Here is a 23,502-nt window from a genome sequence, read left to right on the forward strand (position 1 = left end):
GGAGAACTGGCTGCATTAGTGCATGATATCAGCACAGAAGGGGAACAGACACCAGACTCTCTTCATGGGAATAAGGAACCTATTTTGATCTTTCTTTGAATCTCCTCTCTTCAATGCTTGCCATAATCTAGCAGGATGGAGGACAATATAGGCCAGGATCCCACACTATAGGCCTAGGTACACTTTTAGAGATCACACTGACATAAAGCTATCAACCAATAACCTAATGTGTTTGAGGGACGCCATGTTTTCTGAAAGAAACGGGATCAGCTTTCAGTTTGCTTTTGCTCATGGATGTTTGGTTGCAGCACCAACCCAATGCCTTTTCACATCTCTACTTTTGGCTCCTTACAAGCCATTGATATGTTTTTTTTACTAGACTGCAATCTATTTTAGGGTTTTGATTATGTTAAAAAAAATAAAATTAAAATAAGTATTTTACCATAAAAACTTGAATATCTTTAAACAGGACTTATCACGTGCCACAAATGTGTATTTATTTTATCTGGTGTGAATTCGGCTGTTCTCCTGAATCTGGTGTTGTTTTTCATTTGTTTCTGCGCCTCTCCATTCCTGAGATATGGCTCCCTCTTCCCTGTATATAAATCCATTCTTATTAGCCAAAAGGGCATGCTCGTTATGTATACACCCACAAAGAATAGTTGATGACCACACTGTTCTGTCCTCACTAAATGAGGCAGGCTCATGTAGCTATAGAGGCAGCTAAACTGCTATACCGGAGTCCAAGTGGTTGAGTCTGTGCTTTTATTAAACATAGTAGTATATTGACAGACGCGGTGAAACTGGAAGCAATGATATACATACAATCAGTGCATGGTATAGCAGAAATACATACTACACATGATGTACATTATGCATGAACATTTAGAAAGCTAGTAACTGGACTAGGAGTACAACTGACTAAGCTAGGCTAATATTAGAGCAGAAATTACCTACAGAAAGCATAAAGACATAGCGGCAATGCAATCGCAAGGGGGATGAAGTGCAAGCGTCTTTCCTTGAAAGCAAACTGTAGGAAGTGAAAGAAAATGGAGGGAGATGTAGGCTGAGCTACCATAATGCTTTGCAAAGAGGGAGGAGAATCAGACATGGAAAAATAGAAAAAACAGAAACAGAAGTGTGAACATGATTCTGACCGCTAGAGGGAGCCAAAACACTACAGACAAATAAAGGTATGAATATATCAGTTGCTGTATACTGGCTGAGAAAACTGCAAATTATGCAAACAGATAATGAGACGTAACAAATTAGATGGCGGAGACAGAACACACACCCCTTTTACAAAATTCCTATAAAGGCAAAAAAAGGGGCCATATCTTATCAATGGATAGACGCAGGAAGAAAATAAAAACTTAGTTGGATTCTGGAGAACATAGGCATTTACACCAGAATAAAAAGATATACATAATTATGGCAAGTGACAGGTCCCCTTTAAAGTAAACTTACAGGGAACAATCTTCTTGAAGACTTAACATTCAGAAAAATGTGGAAGGTCATTTCTGAAATAAGAAAAAGAATGTTTGATTGAGACGCTGTATTGACTACCACAGGTTGGATAAGATCTTGATAAAGGACTGATTTGTGCCTCCATTGATAATAAGGTTCCTCAAAGGGTTGGAGCTGTTCTCACTCAACAGATTTTGCAGAACAAGTTTACTCTGTGTGGTTTATTCTTTAGAACAATTTTGCCAACTGAGAAAAATAGCTGAGAAGGAGAACTGCTAGGAGAGAAGTACATCTAAAGGAATAGCAACATATCTCTCAAAAAGATAACATTTTTATTGGTGAAAATAACTTGGAATGCCTCCAGTCATAGCTTTCTCCTAATTTTGGAATGGGACTATTCACAATTTGATTTTTTTTTTCTTAATTTTCATCTGATAAAAATTGCAGAACAAACCCATTCTTCCGATACTTTGATCTGTCCAACTTACTTTCTGTAGATCTGATGCACATTAATGTCTCCAGATGAATTCCTTCTGTAACCATCTTTTATATAGTAAGTCCTCCAAGAGGATGATTTTATGTAATTCTTGCTTCATGCCAGAGAGTCCTGGACGAATTCTTTCCTCGTGTCTTGTCTCCTTGAAGTCATGAAAATCGGCAAGCATCTATCCTGCCACATTTGGTGGTAAAGTAAAAAAAAAATGTTTTACATTGACTCATTAAGACTGGTGCTTTGTACTCCATCTTGTTGAAGTGTGCCCTGGAATAAGAGGCACCAAAAGCAGTAAGTGTTATGGACTTTGTAAATAATTGGGCATATCTCTTAAATGGAAGGAGCCGCTACAAGAAATGAACTCTACTTGGATGGGAATGGGAATACATTTTTGTTGTAATTTTTGTTACTTCTGTGGCATAAATTTTGATTACCGTATTTTTCGGACTATAAGACGCACCCCAAATTTTCAGAAGGAAAAATAGGGAAAAAAATGTGTCAAATGGAGGTCCGTCTTACAGTCCGAATTCAGCTTACTAGTGAAGGGATCGGCACTGGTGGAGGAGTGGTTACAGGGGTCTTTCGGTGGTCCAGGCTGGTGCGGTGTCCTCTTGGAAATCCCATCCCAGGCTGGTGCAGTGCTCTGTGCTGGGGCAGGGGTGGTGGCTCTGTGCTCCAGGTCAGGGGCTCTGTGGTCGGGGCTCTGTGCTCTGGGGCAGTGGCAGCAGCTCTCTGTGCTGCATGGGGGGCTCCATCGGCATTTCATCAAAGCCCCGACTCATCTGTTAATGCCATGTTGCGGTGGCCTCCAGGAACATGGCCGCCGGGAAGATGCCAGCCGGGCTGGGGGCGGCGCATGCTCAGATTCAGATCTCGGCAATGAGATCTCGTTGCCGAGATTTGAATCTGAACATGTGTTGGATGAGCAGGGGCCTCCGGGCTTTGACTAAATGCCAGCGGAGCCCCCACGGAGCACAGAGCCGCTGCCACTGCTTCGGACCACAGCCCGCAACCACCCACCACAGAGCCCTGCCACAACTGCACCAGCCTGGGAAGGGAGGCTGCATCGGGACCACCGCCGCTGCCATCGCCACACCATTTGTAAGTATATTGTGACTATAAGATGCACCCCATTTTCCCCAAAAAATTTCGGGAAAAAAAGTGCGTCTTATTGTCCGAAAAATACGGTACTTTGTTTGGGGCACTTGGCCATGCCTGATCCCAGCTGAGGTCCTTCCACTTTTCAAAAACTTGGCAGAGCTGACTGTGACTGATGACTGATGTAATTACACCAAAAGTAGAAACATTTTGTGACATTCCAAGCAGTTGGTTGATAAATCAGGGCTTTTCTCTGTGTTTTCTCTGTTATGGACCCTAAACTAGAATTTCCATTGATTTCATCTCTGATTTGCCTTAAGATCAAGGGTTTACCATTATCTTGATGATCATAGATTGACAATCAATTTGCTGAAATTACTTACAACCATGGCCCAGGTTACCTTCAATGCTCCAAGTACATTGGATATCCTTTAAGGAAGTCTTTAGTGAAAAATGGCCTGCTTAGAAGTATTGTCTACGATCACTCCACTCGAAAGAAATACTGAAAGGCTTTTAACCAAGTGGGTTTCAGAGTCCAAACTTCCTGACTTCCTGATGGAGGAGTCTGAGTATGGTGAATACCGAAAGAACGTTGCCCACCTGACTGCATTGTCAGTCTGATGTAGGATAATGCTATGACCGTGTTATCAGGGGGCGACCTCGGCACCTTAGTTCCAGTGAAGGGAAATCTTAATGCTTCAGCACAAAACATTGTGGACAATTGCAGCTCCCATCTTTGTGGGAACATTTTATGGAAGACTCTTTTCTGTTCCCAATGATTGTGCCCAATGCACAAGGTGCATGGTTGAGTCAACCCCATCGAACAACTAGACCGGTGATTGTAAGCCCAGCCTCTCCCCGACATCACAAATGCTTTTTTTGATGAAGGGCAAAATTCCCACAGAAAATCCCAAAATCTTGTTGAAATCCCTCCCGGAAGAGCGGGAGCCGTTGTATTTTCAGAGAGGCCTACTCCATATTAATGTCTAAGTGACACAATACTTTTGTATGCAATCAAGCCTGCTCTTTCATATCCTACACCAAATTTTTAAAAATCATATCATGTCAAGTCGTATTTCTATTGTAGAAAAAAATAACTGCACTTCACAGTAGCATAACTAGACAGGCTGCGAAAGTAGATGTTTCCTCAAGATCCTGGCCCCTGAGAGAGCAATAGAGCCTCCTTTGTGCACTAGAGGACACCATCAATATTACAGTGTGAACACAGGGGAGTTTCTGAGTCCAGTTTTTCATCTACCTCCTTTATTTCCTATCAAATTTGGAACTTATCACCTTTCTTTTTTTTTCAGATTTCTTGAGGTTTCATGTTGGAGATGAGGCTGTCCTGCACTGTATCCACTCAATAAAAAACTTCACTATGATCACCTGGAAGGTGCATTTTCTTAATCAGCCTTACTGTTACCTGTCAACTATTGGATATGATCCCAAAGGAAACTGCAGCAGTCGAATGCATCTGGAGGTAGATAAGAACCAAACATCTCTGAGAATACTCAATAGCATGGCCATCGATGATGGAAATTACACATGCGATATTGCCAATGGATCGGGAAACTTTTTCCACTCTGTTGTTTTGCAGGTATTAGGTAAGAGAACATGTCCATTCTGAACTCAGCACAAGATAATCTATTAATTAAATTAGGTTGTAAGGAGGCTGAATCAAGAAAAATTGAAACAACCTTTACAAAAGGCCAATCCTTGAATTGTACTGTTGAGTTGGGCCAATGAACTTCGTAGCTAGTGTTAGTTATATCGATTTTGCAATATTATGTGAATGACCTCTCTTTGGGCTAGGATATCAATATAAACATCTGTTACCATATCCTGTACCTGGATGTAAACATTGTCCGGAGAAGAACAGGACAATTTTCGTGGCCTCTGCCAAGTACTATTAATTGAATAGGAGCTGACCTACAGTACCCGGAAGTGGCCTTTAGGCAGTGGAAGGAGTTGGGCCGTTGTGTTCTGTGGACCATTAACATCCAACCGCTGCTGGAACTGGTAATAGATGATTGGTGGATGTGCCGAGTGTCGGACCCCCAGTAGTTTAATATTGATGACCTATCCTTAAAGGGATCTGTCATTAGGATTAATCCTCCTAAGCTGTCTATATGGGCTTGAGGTCCTAAAGAGCTGAATAAAATGATACCTTGACATCTGCTACCTGATTTCCTATTCCAGAGAAATCTTTGTTTTTGTTATATGTAAATAAGCTATTAAGATCTATGGGCCGGACATAGATCTCTCTAAGAATCTGCCTGCAGAGATTATTATAAATGAAAGTTACCACTGTGAGACTTGTAGACCGGGAGAGCAGACTGTCAGTCATTACACGTCTCACACTGGTAACGCCCCCTTTCATTTATAATAAGCCCCAGAGGCAGATCCTCCAATAGATCTAAAGTATGTCCAGCCCATAGATCTTAACAGCTCATTTACATATTAAGAAAAAAGTATATTTCTGTGTGATAAGACATCAGATTGCAGATATCAGCTTGTCATTTTATTCAACTGCTTATGACATACAGTTGTGCTCAAAAGTTTACATACCCCGACAGAATTTTTGCTTTCTTGGCCTTTTTTCAGAGAATATGAATGATAACACCAATACTTTTTATCCACTCATGGTTAGTGGTTGGGTGAAGCCATTTATTGTCAAACTACTGTGTTTTCTCTTTTTAAATCATAATGACAACGCAAAACATCCAAATGACCCTGATCAAAAGGTATGGCTCTAGCTCCCCTCTTTTGGGTGTCAGCCCCGCTTTGGGAACCCTAGCATGGGGATTCTACAACCCCTTGCTTTCCAACGGAACTCTCGAACGCCTGGTACCTCTCCACCAGGCTCACTAGGTCATCAGCAGTACGGGGATCTCCCTGTGCAACCCAAGAAACCACATTGGTACCATATTCCGAAGGTACACAAGTCCTTAATTTGCCCTCCTGGCCGACCTATCGTGTCCGGTGTGGGGTCTATTACTGAACCGTTGTCCGCCTATCTAGATTGGCTATTACGCCCGTTGTTGCAAGATATACCCTCGTACGTTAGGGATACAGGAGATTTTTTGGGCACATTAAAAAACTTTGTATGGCAGGAAGATTTTTGTTTGGCTTCAATCGATATTGAAAGTCTTTACACCAGAATTCCTCAAAAATTAGGTGTAGACACAATTAAAAAAATCTTAGAAAATACCCCTACGGACAATAATACCATTGCCTTTATATGTGAAGGCCTGTCCTTTATCCTTGAACATAACGCATTTCAATTTGATAATAAATGGTATAAACAAATTGAGGGAGTGGCTATGGGCACTCCAGTAGCTTGCACTCTAGCGAATCTTTTTCTGGCTAAATTTGAGGAAGAATTTGTGTATTCGGTGAACAACCCTTTTCTCAAACATATAAAATTCTTCGCTAGATTTGTGGATGACATCTTCATAGTATGGGAGGGACTCCAGGAATCTTTCACACATTTTGTGGAGTACTTGGAGACCTCCAATACTATGAACATGCGTTTCACGTCCCACTTCGGGGGTAATGAGTTAATTTTCCTAGATGTCAAATTGCGTATAATGGAGGGTATTATCCATACTGAAGTACATCGTAAGCCATCATCCACAAATTCTCTGTTACATTACCATAGTGCCCATCCCATTTACACAAAGCAGGCGTTACCGTTCAGTCAGTTTTTTCGTGTAAAAAGAATCAATAGTAACCCAGCAGGATTCAAACAGCAATCTGAGGAGTTATACATGAGATTTACAAAACGAGGTTATCCACAGCCGGTTTTAGATAGGGCTTTAAAAAGGGCAACCAACGAAAACCGATTTGAAAGAAAAGTCCATTAATGAACTTAAGAAAAAAACAAAAAGGTTTGTCTTTTGTTTTGAATTTGGTCCTATGGACACTGCCATCAGGACGGCGATTCGTAAGAATTGGCAGATCCTAAAGCAGGATGTGGACCTAAAAGAGGTTGTAGAAAGAGGTCCCCTGTTCGCATGCCGTAGGAGCAAAAATATCAGGGATTTTTTGGTACGTAATAGGTTTACATCCGTTCAAGATAATTGGCTTGTGGCAGGTACCCCAAAAGGAAACTTCAAATGCGGTCAGTGTAATTTTTGCAGTTATCATTTGGTAGGCAAGCATATCAGAGTCGGTTCTATTCAGCATGTAGTAAGGGATTTCATTTCTTGTAGATCCACTCATGTTGTATATGTGATTTTGTGTCCCTGCGGGTTTTTTTATATTGGTAAGACAATCCGTCCACTTTTTATCAGAATAAGGGAACATTTCCATTCTGTTAAAACAGGCAAGGGGGTACCCAGATTTATTAATCATGTGAGGACTCACCATGATGGCAATGTGCAGACATTGCGCTTTGCAGGTCTGGAAAAAGTCACGCTATCACAGCAGGGCGGAGATTTACAGCGCTTGCTTTTGCAGAGAGAAGGGAGGTGGATCTTGCGCGCAGATGCACTAGGTCCGCTTGGCCTTAATGAAAGGATCGACATGACGGTCTTTCTTTAGAAACTTAGGGGTTGATAATATGATAGTCATTAGGGTTTTGCTGTATATTTCTTATGTTTGTTTTGTTTTTTTAATGTGTTTTTATGAATTTTGTGTGTATATGTTCACTGTTCACATTTGAATAACAGGTGTTTAATCGCCTCACTGATGGGAGTAGGAGGAGGGTCAGAAGATCTTTCTGGACTTGTATATAGATCCCCCTCACTTCCGTTTCAGTGTTTGGACCCGTTGAAGTGCTGAGGCACGAAACGATCGTTGTCCGCTTTTTTCACATCCCTCCCTGCACTTTTTGTACCATGTCCGAATAAAGTATTGTGACCAGCATATACGGGTAAGTGCACTTCATTTTTTTCTTTTGTTGGACTAACCCAAGATTGCACCGGCCTCGGTAGGGAGTGTATTGACCTGTCCATAACGACCCTGTCCACCATCTGTGCTGGGTAGAAAGATTCAGGTTCCAACCATTTTGGCGCCAGATGTAGGAGGTCACACATTTGGCACCAGGGAGGTTTATCACTGCGATAGGCCAAGTGGTGCACCCATTGAGCCCTGACAGTCAGTCACTCCTAAGCATGCCAATATCTTAGCTTTTATACTCTTCAGTGTTTTGCAGGGCCAGGTCATAATAGGCCTTCTGCAGTTCACCTGTTAAATATAGCGCTAGGACCTCCGAACACTGCTCTGGAGGCAGTTTCTCCTATTCCGCCACCCTTTCGAAAACCGTCAGGAAGACCTCAACGTCATCCCACGTTGTCATCTTTTGCAACGCTATTCTTACTGTCTTTTTGGTGTACGAGTTGTCACCCGGAGTTGGGGAGGAGATCGCCAGCCTCCCGTGAACCACCTCTGTGAGGAGTTCCATCTGCCACATTAGCACCTCCTGCTGCTGTCACTGCTGCTTTGCATCTTGCTGCGCCAATTGCTGCTGTTGACGGGCAAGCTGTTGCTGTTGTTGCACCTTGACCAAATGCTTTACAAGCTCCTCCATGCGGTCAGATTTCCCTCCTGCAGCCGCTTTCACCCAGGACATGCGGTATTGGCAGCTGCACTGCCTCTTGGGATTCGTGTCCGTGCTTCTAGAACCAATCGTAGAGCTCTGTAGGTTGAGGTAGGCACAGGAAGCACTATTGTTGAATTGTCCAAGCAAGTTTATTAAAACTGTATAAACTGCTCTGGATAGGAAAACAAATGAACAGTCTTTTCCGGCACAAAATGAAAAGCAAGCAGAAAAATAAATAGTCCATATAGTCCTGCGGGTCCGCCCGCTCAGGTTAGTGTCTATAGCAACACACACTGGAGGTCTTCACACCTCCAGCCACAGACACTGAATGAAACATTTGGCCTAGATTTTATTTGCCAAATCATGAAACTGGGGTTGGGATATGTCAGCGGTCATTCCCACCCATCTCTTATGACCGCTCGTAAAACCCAGCCCTGGAAAGGCCAAATAACTCTCATCACTATAAGTGCTGGAGCATACTACCGAGTTCACATCACCGCAGCTAACAGCTTCGATGACACATATATCTCCTCAAGGACTCGTCGGGCGACCATCTTACAATAGCTTAAAGCACAGTCTGTTTTTTGTTTTGCAAGTTGTGTCTGAGGACACAACTTTCCTATAAAAATAAAACTGCATAAACCATTGTTTCTGCAAATGTTGCTATGTTCAACTACAACTACATTTGATTTTACCGTAATCAGAGTTGGACTGGCCCACCAGATAACTGGAGAATCCTCCGGCGGGCACTGCCTTCTCCTTCAGGAGAGTTCATAGTGCAAATCTTGCAGTTGCTATGGGGCTATTAAGTGGGGAACGAAGGTGGGCCCTCCGAATCAAATCCTCTGGGGGTCAAATGTTCTTCAGTCTGACACTGATTGTAATCCACAGTACAAAGGAGCAATTACCTCAGACTTCTATCACATTAATAATGACATATCATACAATGTAAGATGAAAACATTGCAATCAGTCTTGAGAAGCTGCCTACGTCTCCGTCACTCCCTTATATCTGCAGAATTGTGAGTTCAGCTCTGGACAATAATCCACGGACTCTGCTAGGCCACTTCAATAGGAGTCAGGTAACCATATGAAAGGCAAAGTGAATCTCAGGATATAAGACTTTCAGAAATGTAAAGCTTGAACTTCATGGAACCCATACTCAAAATATGTACCAAGATTGCCCTCTACTGCTTTAGTGGGTAATTATCATGATATTCACTTTTGCGCTACTCTGTACCGGACTCTTTTCTTCTAATGAGGCAGAATGGCCTTCGGGACTGCTCACTAGGGTCCAGATTAGATTTTATCTTTTGTAGCGGTATTAATCAGCATTCTTCTTTTTTATTTGTTTAATTTATACTTTCAGCCGAACCTTTTGTAACAATAAATGTGGATGAAAATGGGCACCCAGAGTGCCAAGCAATTGGTGGGAATCCAGCAGCCAATATCTCATGGTCTCCAGAATCTGAAGACAAAGTAAAGACTTGGAACAAAATAGAAATTAACGGAACCAAGACCGTATTCAGCTCATACAATACATCCAACGTCACAGAAGTCACCTGCATCGTATTTCATCCGACTTTCCCAAACCCTATACAAAGACGCTTATCGAGACTTGTTTTGGGTTTGTATCAAGTATTTAATTATGTTTCTTAAGAAGGAGGTTGTCCACGATTTGCCCAACCCCTTCACCCCTTCTGATGGACCTCTAGCTTGGTGCACACACAAGCCAGAGGTCCATCCGGTCATCACAAGTCTGGCAGGTCTGTAAGAGATATTACTTGGGTAGCGTGTGACTTGTCTGTTTTGTAGGATACAATGACTTTTGGTTTCCTAAATAATTTGTCATTTTTGCATTTTTTTTAAAGAGTGATTCCTTCTTTCTGGTTGTTGTGAGGCCATTTTCCTGGTGATGAATGGAAAGTGCATGAAGCTGTCATCATACAAGACCTTCATTTTAACCAAAATGCATTAGAATATCGGCACGGTCATTTAACTAAAGAAAACTGACTGCCAAAAGTTTTGCATAAACTATTTATTGATCACAACATAGAGAGTAATTCATTGTTACAATGCAATAACTTAGTATCTTGCAGCATAACCTCTTGTTTTAATTGCCGCACCGACGAGGAATTGAAGCCACTCAGGTATTCAAGACATCTTGAGGGATCTTGCTCCATTCCATTTGCAAATCTCCACCAATTCATCTACAGTACAGTCCAAAAGTTTGGACACACCTTCTCATTTAAAGATGTTTCTGTATTTTCATGACTATGAAAATTGTACATTCACACTGAAGGCATCAAAACTATGAATTAACACATGTGGAATTATATACTTAACAAAAAAGTGTGAAACAACTGAAATAATATCTTGTATTCTAGGTTCTTCAAAGTAGCCACCTTTTGCTTTGATGAATGCTTTACACACTCTTGGCATTCTCTTGATGAGCTTCAAGAGGTAGTCACCGGGAATGGTCTTCCAACAATCTTGAAGGAGTTCCCAGAGATGCTTAGCACTTGTTGGCCCTTTTGCCTTCACTCCGCGGTCCAGCTCACCCCAAACCATCTCGATTGGGTTCAGGTCTGGTGACTGGAGGCCAGGTCATCTGGCGTAGCACCCCATCACTCTCCTTCTTGGTCAAATAGCCCTTACACAGCCTGGAGGTGTGTTTGGGGTCATTGTCCTGTTGAAAAATAAATGATGGCCCAACTAAACGCAAACCGGATGGAATAGCATGCCGCTGCAAAATGCTGTGGTAGCCATGCTGGTTCAGTACGCCTTCAATTTTGAATAAATCCCCAACAGTGTCACCAGCAAAACCCCCCACACCATCACACCTCCTCCTCCATGCTTCACGGTGGGAACCAGGCATGTAGAGTCCATCCGTTCACCTTTTCTGCATCACACAAAGACACGGTGGTTGGAACCAAAGATCTCAAATTTGGACTCATCAGACCAAAGCACAGATTTCCACTGGTCTAATGTCGATTCCTTGTGTTCTTTAGCCCAAACAAGTCTCTTCTGCTTGTTGCCTGTCTTTAGCAGTGGTTTCCTAGCAGCTATTTTACCATGAAGGCCTGCTGCACAAAGTCTCCTCTTGACAGTTGTTGTAGAGATGTGTCTGCTGCTAGAACTCTGTGTGGCATTGACCTGGTTTCTAATCTGAGCTGCTGTTAACCTGCGATTTCTGAGGCTGGTGACTCGGATAAACTTATCCTCAGAAGCAGAGGTGACTCTTGGTCTTCCTTTCCTGGGGCGGTCCTCATGTGAGCCAGTTTCTTTGTAGCACTTGATGGTTTTTGCAACTGCACTTGGGAACACTTTCAAAGTGTTCCCAATTTTTTGGACTGACTGACCTTCCTTTCTTAAAGTAATGATGGCCACTCGGTTTTCTTTACTTAGCTGCTTTTTTCTTGCCATAATACAAATTCTAACAGTCTATTCAGTAGGACTATCAGCTGTCTATCCACCAGACTTCTGCACAACACAACTGATGGTCCCAACCCCATTTATAAGGCAAGAAATCCCACTTATTAAACCTGACAGGGCACACCTGTGAAGTGAAAACCATTCCCGGTGACTACCTCTTGAAGCTCATCAAGAGAATGCCAAGAGTGTGCAAAGCAGTCATCAAAGCAAAAGATGGCTACTTTGAAGAACCTAGAATATAAAACATAATTTCAGTTGTTTCATACTTTTTTGTTAAGTATCTAATTCCACATAGTTTTGATGCCTTCAGTGTGAATGTACAATTTTCATAGTCATGAAAATACAGAAAAATCTTTAAATGAGAAGGTGTGTCCAAACTTTTGGTCTTTACTGTATATTGCTATGGGTACGGACCCCAACTCATTCCAAATGAGCTCTATAGGGTGTAAATCAGGTGATTGGCTTGGCCATTGCAACAGGTGAACATTTTTCTTTGCTAACCAATTTTTTACTAAATTGGATATGTGCTTCGGATCATTGTCTTGCTGTAATTTCCAGCCCCTGCCTACTTTGGTTTTACCATGTGGCAGCATTACATTCTCCAGTATGTCCTTGTACATGGTAGCATTCATATTTCCATCAATTATATGCAGAGGGCCAATGGCAGGTGCATAAAGCAGCCAGAACCCATGACATTGCTACCACCATGTTTCACTGTAGGCGTTTGTTACCTTACATCACTACATTTCCAATTGGGTGGTATATATAAGTGCTTGCCATCACTACTAAACAGATTGAACTTAGATTCATCTAACGTCTGTCTCTTTCCATTGGCCTTGTTCTTTGGCAAACTCAAGTTGGACCTTCCAGTTATTTGCAGAGATGAAAGACTTCATGACTGGACCTCGTGCTTTCACCTACAGCTCTTAGCCGTCGCCCCCACTTTGGTGACTCACTTTGAACCCAAATTCTTTGTTCATTTTGTGTGAAGTTTGTGCAGAACTTTTATGGACGTCAGATACTGACTTTTTCTTAATAATGTGATCAACTTTGAAGGAAATTTTCCATGGTCGTCCACTAGATTTATCAGCTGTACCATAACCTTCTTTTTCTTTCTTTATTATACTTGACACTTGACTCTGAGAACAGTTGAATTCCATAGTTCGCTCTTTTTGACTTTTGTCTGACTTGACTCATAATAAGCTTCCTGACTGATAAATTTGGCTTTGTCTTTGCCATGTTTTAACCGAAAAACACACACACACAAAAAAACAAATTTAGGCAAAATTTGACTACCCATGAAAAAATATGCAAAACATTTGGCCCAGCAAATGTTGAAAACTAATAAAGGGATAAAACAGGATCAAACCCAATTTTCATCCTTATAGCTGACAACCATTTGTCTCCAGTTTACTAAAATCAACAGGAAAATGGCTTCACTACAACCAGACAGAAGTAATTAAAATGCAAAACTTTTGGTCCTTACTGTAAATGCTGCTGTTCTCCTGAATGCGGCGATGTCCTTCTTTTCTTCCTGCGCCTCTATGTTCCTCAGGTATGGCTAAACCAAAGAAACGAGCCGGCGCACGTTATATTAGTATAAGTGCAATGTGTATGAGCACGTTCACACTGTGACCATTAACAGACAGAACCTAGCATAAAAAATAATGAGCAAATACCCTGCTGTAATTAAATTAATAACATCTATATTCTATGATTAACCCCTTAACCATCAGAGGTATTTTCGTTTTTACGTTTTCTTTTTTTTGCTCCCTTTCTTCCCAGAGCCATAACTTTTTTTTATTTTTCTGTCGATATGGCCATGTGAGGGCTCGTTTTTTGCAGGACGAGTTGTACTTTTGAACAACTCCATTGGTTTTAACATATCGTGTACTGGAGAACGGGAAAAAAAATTACAAGTGCGGTGAAATTGCAAAACAAGTGCAATCCCACAGTTGTTTTTTTTCACCATGTTCACTAAATGCTAAAACTGACCTGCCATTATGATTCTCCAGGACATTACAAGTTCATAGACACCAAACATGTATAGGTTCTTTTTTATCTTAAGTGGTGAAAAAAATTCCAAACTTTGTTAAAGCAAACAAAAAAAATTGCGCCATTTTCCTGAGACCCGTAGCGTCTTCACTTTTCGTGATCTCGGGTCGGGTAATGGCTTATTTTTTGCTCTCCAAGCTTTCGTTTTTAATGATAGCATTTTGGTGTAGATAAGTTCTTTTGATCACTCGTTATTGCATTTTAATGCAATGTCATGGCGACCAAAAAACGTAATTCTGGTGTTTTGACTGTTTTTCTAGCTATACCACTTAGGCTACGTTCACATGCGACGCAGCGTCGTCGACGCAACGCACGACGCATTGGAAACGCACGCCAAAACGCACTATTTGTGACGCATGCGTCGAACGGATGCGTCGTAAAACGCAGCGTTTTTTGTGCGTTTTTGTTGCGTTTTTCCAAAAAACGCAGCGTTTTACAACGCATGCGTTGTCAAACAATGATGTCATCTTTCAACACAATTTAGTGTCTAGACACTAGATAATACCACCAATGAATAGAAGAGGGTGGGTCTAGTGTCTAGACACTAGATAATGCCACCAATGGGTAGATGAGGGCGGGTATAATGGAATTGTGTATATATACCCCGGCATAGATAAATTCCAACCATACAGCATCAAGATGGAGCGTCCCATGGAGAGTATCTACCTCAATATGGAGCTGGATTTTGCCTTTGCTATTGCGTACGCTATTGCCTGTCATGAACATAGGAAAAGAGAAAAACTACGGATAAGGAGTCGTCGGTGTTTTTGGCTACACCCTATAGTGGAAGTCCGAGAGAGTCGTGGAGCCTACCATTGTCTGTTTGGCGAGTTAAATGACAACCAGGAGAAATACTTTGAGTACACCAGGATGTCTCAAAACAGCTTCCGATATCTGCTGCGTCTGGTGGAAGGAGCCATTTCCAGGCAGGACACGCAGCTCCGTAAATCAATTTCCCCCGAGGAACGTCTGCTGGTGACTCTACGGTATGTAATGCAATGTGAAGGATTTATATGTTCTTGCCCTTTTTTAAAGTAACGTGTTTTGGTTTTGTGGGGTGGGGGATTGGAATTAAAAATGAAAATTTATTTCATAACAATTTAATTAATTAAATTTATTTATTTTTCTTCTTGTCAGTTTCCTGGCTACCGGAGAGACCTTGAGATCACTGCATTTCCAGTTTAGGATTGGAGTCTCCACACTTTCTGGTATTATTGCCGACACATGCCGCGCATTGTGGGACAACCTCCGGGAGGAATTTTTACCCATCCCTACAACTGATTTATGGCAGGCCAACGCCCAAAAATTTGAACAACTGTGTTATTTCCCTAACTGTATTGGAGCAGTGGATGGGAAGCACATTAGGATTACAAAGCCTGCAAGAAGTGGATCTCTGTTTTTTAATTATAAAAAATACTGTTCCACCGTGCTCATGGCAATTGCAGGTGCGGACTGCAGGTTTCTTGCTGTGGACATTGGAGCGTTTGGCCGTGCAAATGATTCACGGACATTTAAGGAGTCTGACATGGGCCGAAGATTATACGAGAACAATTTTAATTTCCCCCAGCCACGACCTCTTCCCAACACCGAAGGCCCGGCCATGCCATTTGTTGTGGTTGGGGATGAGGCTTTTCAAATGAGTGGCAACCTACTTAAACCGTACTCCAGTCGGGGGTTGGACCGCACCAAAAGTATTTTTAATTATAGACTGTCCAGGGCCAGAAGAACTGTGGAGTGCGCCTTTGGAATCCTTGTCTCCAAATGGCGTATCTTAGGATCCGCTATAAATTTGAAAATTGAGACAGTGGATGAGGTGGTCAAGGCTTGTGTGGTTCTCCACAATTATATTATTGATAAAGAGAGAGTCAACGTGGAACTTGATGAACCCATACCAAATCCATTGCCTGATTATCAAGATCATCCTCTGCGGACAACTGTGGACATTGCTCATATGAGGGACCGATTTGCTGCATACTTTGTTTCAGATGTTGGGCGTGTTTCATGGCAAGATCAAATGGTTTAATTCATCTTGGTATTATGATACAATAAAAACACTGTCATGTAAACACTGTTGAGTCCATGTCATTTTACCAGCCTATGTAATGTTATTGAAATGTTGTTATGTCCCCTGAATTTCTAATGCGTTGTGTTTTGAAATAAAGTTCTTGTGCCTTTCCGTTTTAACAAAACAAATCTCCCATATGTTTTTCCATAGTAAACAAAAATTAAAATCCAATGTTCTAGAACATAGTAACATAGTAACATAGTAACATAGTAACATAGTTAGTAAGGCCGAAAAAAGACATTTGTCCATCCAGTTCAGCCTATATTCCATCATAATAAATCCCCAGATCTACGTCCTTCTACAGAACCTAATAATTGTATGATACAATATTATTCTGCTCCAGGAAGACATCCAGGCCTCTCTTGAACCCCTCGACTGAGTTCGCCATCACCACCTCCTCAGGCAAGCAATTCCAGATTCTCACTGCCCTAACAGTAAAGAATCCTCTTCTATGTTGGTGGAAAAACCTTCTCTCTCCAGACGCAAAGAATGCCCCCTTGTGCCCGTCACCTTCCTTGGTATAAACAGATCCTCAGCGAGATATTTGTATTGTCCCCTTATATACTTATACATGGTCATTAGATCGCCCCTCAGTCGTCTTTTTTCTAGACTAAATAATCCTAATTTCGCTAATCTATCTGGGTATTGTAGTTCTCCCATCCCCTTTATTAATTTTGTTGCCCTCCTTTGTACTCTCTCTAGTTCCATTATATCCTTCCGGAGCACCGGTGCCCAAAACTGGACACAGTACTCCATGTGCGGTCTAACTAGGGATTTGTACAGAGGCAGTATAATGCTCTCATCATGTGTATCCAGACCTCTTTTAATGCACCCCATGATCCTGTTTGCCTTGGAAGCTGCTGCCTGGCACTGGCTGCTCCAGGTAAGTTTATCATTAACTAGGATCCTCAAGTCCTTCTCCCTGTCAGATTTACCCAGTGGTTTCCCGTTCAGTGTGTAATGGTGATATTGATTCCTTCTTCCCATGTGTATAACCTTACATTTATCATTGTTAAACCTCATCTGCCACCTTTCAGCCCAAGTTTCCAACTTATCCAGATCCATCTGTAGCAGAATACTATCTTCTCTTGTATTAACTGCTTTACATAGTTTTGTATCATCTGCAAATATCGATATTTTACTGTGTAAACCTTCTACCAGATCATTAATGAATATGTTGAATAGAACAGGTCCCAATACTGACCCCTGCGGTACCCCACTGGTCACAGCGACCCAGTTAGAGACTATACCATTTATAACCACCCTCTGCTTTCTATCACTAAGCCAGTTACTAACCCATTTACACACATTTTCCCCCAGACCAAGCATTCTCATTTTGTGTACCAACCTCTTGTGCAGCACGGTATCAAACGCTTTGGAAAAATCGAGATATACCACGTCCAATGACTCACCGTGGTCCAGCCTATAGCTTACCTCTTCATAAAAACTGATTAGATTGGTTTGACAGGAGCGATTTCTCATAAACCCATGCTGATATGGAGTTAAACAGTTATTCTCATTGAGATAATCCAGAATAACATCCCTCAGAAACCCTTCAAATATTTTACCAACAATAGAGGTTAGACTTACTGGCCTATAATTTCCAGGTTCACTTTTAGAGCCCTTTTTGAATATTGGCACCACATTTGCTATGCGCCAATCCTGCGGAACAGACCCTGTTGCTATAGAGTCCCTAAAAATAAGAAATAATGGTTTATCTATTACATTACTTAGTTCTCTTAGTACTCGTGGGTGTATGCCATCCGGACCCGGAGATTTATCTATTTTAATCTTATTTAGCCGGTTTCGCACCTCTTCTTGGGTTAGATTGGTGACCCTTAATATAGGGTTTTCATTGTTTCTTGGGATTTCACCTAGCATTTCATTTTCCACCGTGAATACCGTGGAGAAGAAGGTGTTTAATATGTTAGCTTTTTCCTCGTCATCTACAACCATTCTTTCCTCACTATTTTTTAAGGGGCCTACATTTTCAGTTTTTATTCTTTTACTATTGATATAGTTGAAGAACAGTTTGGGATTAGTTTTACTCTCCTTAGCAATGTGCTTCTCTGTTTCATTTTTGGCAGCTTTAATTAGTTTTTTAGATAAAGTATTTTTCTCCCTATAGTTTTTTAGAGCTTCAATGGTGCCATCCTGCTTTAGTAGTGCAAATGCTTTCTTTTTACTGTTAATTGCCTGTCTTACTTCTTTGTTTAGCCACATTGGGTTTTTCCTATTTCTAGTTTTTTTATTCCCACAAGGTATAAACCGCTTACACTGCCTATTTAGGATGTTCTTAAACATTTCCCATTTATTATCTGTATTCTTATTTCTGAGGATATTGTCCCAGTCTACCAGATTAAGGGCATCTCTAAGCTGGTCAAACTTTGCCTTCCTAAAGTTCAGTGTTTTTGTGACTCCCTGACAAGTCCCCCTAGTGAAAGACAGGTGAAACTGTACAATATTGTGGTCGCTATTTCCTAGATGCCCGACCACCTGCAGATTTGTTATTCTGTCAGGTCTATTAGATAGTATTAGGTCTAAAAGTGCTGCTCCTCTGGTTGGATTCTGCACCAATTGTGAAAGATAATTTTTCTTGGTTATTAGCAGAAACCTGTTGCCTTTATGGGTTTCACAGGTTTCTGTTTCCCAGTTAATATCCGGGTAGTTAAAGTCCCCCATAACCAGGACCTCATTGTGGGTTGCAGCTTCATCTATCTGCTTTAGAAGTAGACTTTCCATGGTTTCTGTTATATTTGGGGGTTTGTAACAGACCCCAATGAGAATTTTGTTACCATTTTTCCCTCCATGAATTTCGACCCATATGGACTCGACATCCTCATTTCCTTCGCTAATATCCTCCCTTAAAGTGGACTTTAGACAAGATTTTACATAGAGACAAACCCCTCCTCCTCTCTGATTTTTACGATCCTTTCTAAACAGACTGTAACCCTGTAAGTTAACTGCCCAGTCATAGCTTTCATCTAACCATGTCTCGGTTATTCCCACTATGTCAAAGTTACCTGTAGATATTTCTGCTTCTAGTTCTTCCATCTTGTTTGTCAGGCTTCTGGCGTTTGCGAGCATGCAGTTTAGAGGATTTTGTTTTGTTCCAATCTCCTCGCTGTGGATTGTTTTAGAAATGTTCTTACCTCCCTTCTGAGTAAGTTTTCCTGGATCGTCTTTGTTCAAGTCTAATGTTTTCCTTCCCGTCCCCTCTTCTTCTAGTTTAACGCCCTCCTGATGAGTGTAGCGAGTCTTCTTGCGAATGTGTGTTTCCCAGGTTTGTTGAGGTGTAGCCCGTCTCTGGCGAGGAGTCCATTGTACAATTAATTCACACCGTGGTCCAGGAATCCGAATCCTTGTTGTCTGCACCATCGTCTTAGCCAGTTGTTTGCATCAAGGATCCTGATCCGTCTCCTGGTGCCATGCCCGTCTACTGGAAGGATAGAAGAAAAAACTACCTGTGCATCCAGTTCCTTTACTTTCTTCCCCAACTCTTCAAAGTCTTTGCAGATTGTCTGTAGGTCCTTCCTTGCCGTGTCATTGGTGCCAACATGTATTAGAAGAAATGGGTGGACGTCCTTGGAGCTGAAGAGCTTTGGTATTTTGTGGTGTCCCACAAAATTTATGTGAGCACCAGTACCCAAATTGACTGTGACAAAACAAAAAAATTTTTCAGCCGTGTGTTCCATAGTTTTGACATATAACATGATCGGCTCCCACCTTGTCAACCATTTTTAATCTTGCAGACTATTTGCATATGGAACCTGGCTTGACAAGGAGGGAGACGATCATGTTTGCAAAACTCTACAGAGTTAACACTATTGGACTCAGGATGCTAGAATACGTCCAGAGTCAAATAGTGGCGACACTGTGAACATTGCTACCACCTCACCTGACCAATATTCTTAAGGTACCGTAATAAAACGATTAGCCAACGATCCCGACCAGTGATACGACCGGACCGTGACCGTTGTTAGTCGTCGCGTGGTTGCTGGAGAGCTGTCACACAGACAGCTCTCCAGCGACCCAAAAATAGCAAGTCCCCGTGTAATCTGGGTAACCATTGTGTTATCAAGCGCATGGCCACACTCACGATGTTTTCCCTGTTTACCATTGTAAATGTAAAAAAAAAAATACCCTTACATTCCGGTGTGTGACACATCCATCGCCGTCAGCTTTCCGTACTGTGCCAGCCCTAAAGCACAGCACAGCGTTTATATTAAGTCAACGGTGTGCTCTGCTTTACGGCCGGGAATGACAGTGTCAGTCACTGCGGGAAGATGACGGCGAGGGACGTGGTGGACACCGTAATTTGTTTTTTTTGGGTATTGTTCACTTTTTTGATTGTTTAAAACACTGCGCTAGTAACACAATATTCCCTTGTTTACAGCAACATCGCTGGATCGGTGTCAAACACGCTGATCCAACAATGACAGCGTGTGATCAGTTACCCAAAAAAATTCCGAATCATTAGCTGAGACCTACAATCTCCCAGCATGGGCCTGATCGTTGGACGATTTCAGAAAAGATAACGTTGGTAACTGACAAAAACCAACTATATCGTTACTGAAATCGTTGTGTGATGGTACCTTTTAAAATTGATATATTGAGCAATGCTCTTTGTGTTTGTAACATCTCATAGTACAATGAGCGACAGCCCTATAAAAAAAAGAAAAAAAATATTGATAAAATATTGTCAGACATTGCACATCAGGTGTTACAAACACAAGATTTGTTTATACGGCGCACGGTGTGATTTGGTGCAAACTTTATTATAGACAAAGAAAAAATCAGTATTTTTGAACAAATTAACAAATTTATTTGGGACATACAAAAAAAAAGGGTAAATGTTATGGGGTATCAATGTCTGCGATTAAGGGGGATTGATATCCTCCACTTTTGGTGTGTGTTGAGGAGACCGAGGAGGAGGACGAGGGGGAGGAACCAGCATACTCTATTACACTAGACGGGATGCCGACATCAATCCAGTCAGTAGACGGTGGCGAGACTGCCAACGCAGGAGGTGAGGGAGGAGGAGGGACGACCAGTGTCCTAGGCTGGCTACTCCTGCTCCGGGTAGACCCAGGCTGAGTACTGGGTGTGCTCCGTGTAGACCCAGGCTGGGTACTGGGTGTGCTCCGTGTAGACCCAGGCTGGGTAGTGGGTGTGCTCCGGGTAGACCCAGGCTGGGTACTTTGGGTGCTTGTTTTGGGAGCAGCCATAGCCGAGGTTGTAGTGCAGGTCTTCATCTTTTTTTTCCTCCTCTCTCCCTCTGGGTGTGGGCCGGCTTCCCGTCTGTGTCCCCTTGAAGGCCTGGCAGGAGCAGAAGTTTGGGGCTCTGTTCTGTGGTGGTGGCGGTGGCGGCGGCGGTGGCCCTCGGCACGCGGAGCTCTGTGGTGGTGCTCTGCAGCAGGAGTCGGAGCCATGGCAGCCAGCGATGGTACTGCGGGCATTGTAGTCGCTGACTGCATGACCCGAGCCTGCTGCAGAGCAGTGATGTATGCGTTGTTGCAGGCCTGCATCACCGAAATCTGGAGTTCCGGCGTAAGATGTTCCGCCATGCCCTCCTCAATGGCACTAAAAAAATGTTTGGCCGGCCTCGAGAGCTCCGACTCCATTGATTCAAGACGCCGGTCGATATTGGCCAGAGATATGTCCATTCTATCACCCAGCGACTTGAAGCAATTCTGGAATACGGTGCTCAAATGTAAAAATTCGGGCAGGACCGCCCTGTCCGAGGCCCGCTGACGCTGTCGGGAAGACCCGAAGGAAGGAGCGACAGAGGCCTCGGCCAGGGGAACATCTGATGGACCGGCTGCCGGTTCGCCAGATTGTGGTGGTGCAGACCTGCTCTCGCTGTGGGATGGCTGCGACGGTTCAGATGGCGATTCACGAAGGACCGCTCCAGAGGGTCGGACAGTCTCGCGGGTGCTGCTGTGTGTTCTGTGAAAACATAAGGAAACCATTAGTATACACAATATAACATTTCACATTCGTCACCACCTGTGTAAAACTAAACATTGCATCACACACTATTACTGGTTTGTTCAGTCAGTCGTAACGGTTTGCTGATTGAACCGGCCAGCTGCCTGACATGGCTGATGCGACCAATCAGCGCAAGTGACAGGCCTGATTAAAATGCCCGCTACTTACTCCCCGCCGTGAAGGCCCGTCGCCCGCATACTCCCCTGTCATTAATTAACTTTACCGGCGGTATCCATTGCCGCCGTTAATGTTAACCAATTTTTAATATTGACACTGCATATGCCGCATCAATATTAAAAATAGAATACATTTCTTTATTTCAAAATAGTCACCCATGTTTGCCGTTTGTAACGCCCGACAATTACGCTTATCGTCGGAACTGCCATGACGTCATGGTCATGTGACCGAGACGTCATCACAGGTCCTGCGAGCTGAGCAACCATGGGAACATAACCTGCCTTGGAGTAGAAGGTATGCCGTGTCTATTATATTTTTCCAGATTTTTTTGAAAAAAATCTGGGATACACCTGGATGGGCAATACACTACTCCACTATGAAATATTGCCCGGGCATGGCCAATCTACTATCTTTCTGTGTTCTGTATACTTCTTATTTCAGGAAAAAGAGGAAGTCCAGCTCACCATAGTAGTAATCCCAGAAGGCTCGGAGCACGGAGACGCTGTGTCAAGCGTGAGAAGACCAGAAATTAAGAAAAAATTCGAGCTCTACGAGGCGTGAAAAGTAAAAAATAAATACTTTATTCACTTCAATCAGAAGCAGAGGATGAAACATTAGCACAATACAATAAAAACACTATCTACGCGTTTCAGGTGATAGGGCACCCTTATCATGATGTCTTATTAAGTGTTCCCTGTCACCTGAAACGCGTAGATAGTGTTTTTATTGTATGGTTCTGATGTTTCATCCTCTGCTTCTGATTGAAGTGAATAAAAGTATTTAGTTTTTACTTTTCACGCCTCGGTTGAGCTTGAATTTTTTTCTTCATTTCTATACTTCGTACTTGCCAAAATAAATGGCTGGGCAATAAGCTACGTGGCTGTATAGTACGTGAATATGCATGTTTTCAAAACTAGGTGTGTGCGTAGGTACTATACTTACTCTCTGCTTTCAAGGACCGGTTGCAGGAACTGCAAAATACGATTATATTTGTAGATAGAGGTCCTTGAAGCTGCAGCACCACTACAGATCTGTCCCTCCTTTTTCAGGCCCCTCTTGAAACGGTCCTTCATGGAGCGCCATCTGGTCTTCAATTGTTTAACTGTGTATAAATAAAAAAAAAAAAATTAGTTTGAGAGAAAATATTGAAATTGATAACGCAACCGTGTGCAATCCC

At 42.4% G+C, this 23,502-nt stretch overlaps 1 protein-coding gene across 1 annotated transcript in view; it reads left to right on the plus strand.

Annotated features, from left to right (window-relative positions):
- LOC138671897 (cell surface glycoprotein CD200 receptor 1-B-like) overlaps window positions 1-23,502 on the plus strand; it is a 59,976-nt gene that overhangs the window by 27,663 nt on the left and 8,811 nt on the right. Inside the window, exons 2-3 of the mRNA XM_069760025.1 lie at window positions 4,369-4,662; window positions 9,972-10,229. Of these exons, the coding sequence (XP_069616126.1) occupies window positions 4,369-4,662; window positions 9,972-10,229 (552 nt within the window). The remainder of the gene's footprint in view (window positions 1-4,368; window positions 4,663-9,971; window positions 10,230-23,502) is intronic.

The sequence above is a fragment of the Ranitomeya imitator genome, chromosome 3 (assembly GCF_032444005.1).
Source record: "Ranitomeya imitator isolate aRanImi1 chromosome 3, aRanImi1.pri, whole genome shotgun sequence".
Classification (NCBI taxonomy): domain Eukaryota; kingdom Metazoa; phylum Chordata; class Amphibia; order Anura; family Dendrobatidae; genus Ranitomeya; species Ranitomeya imitator.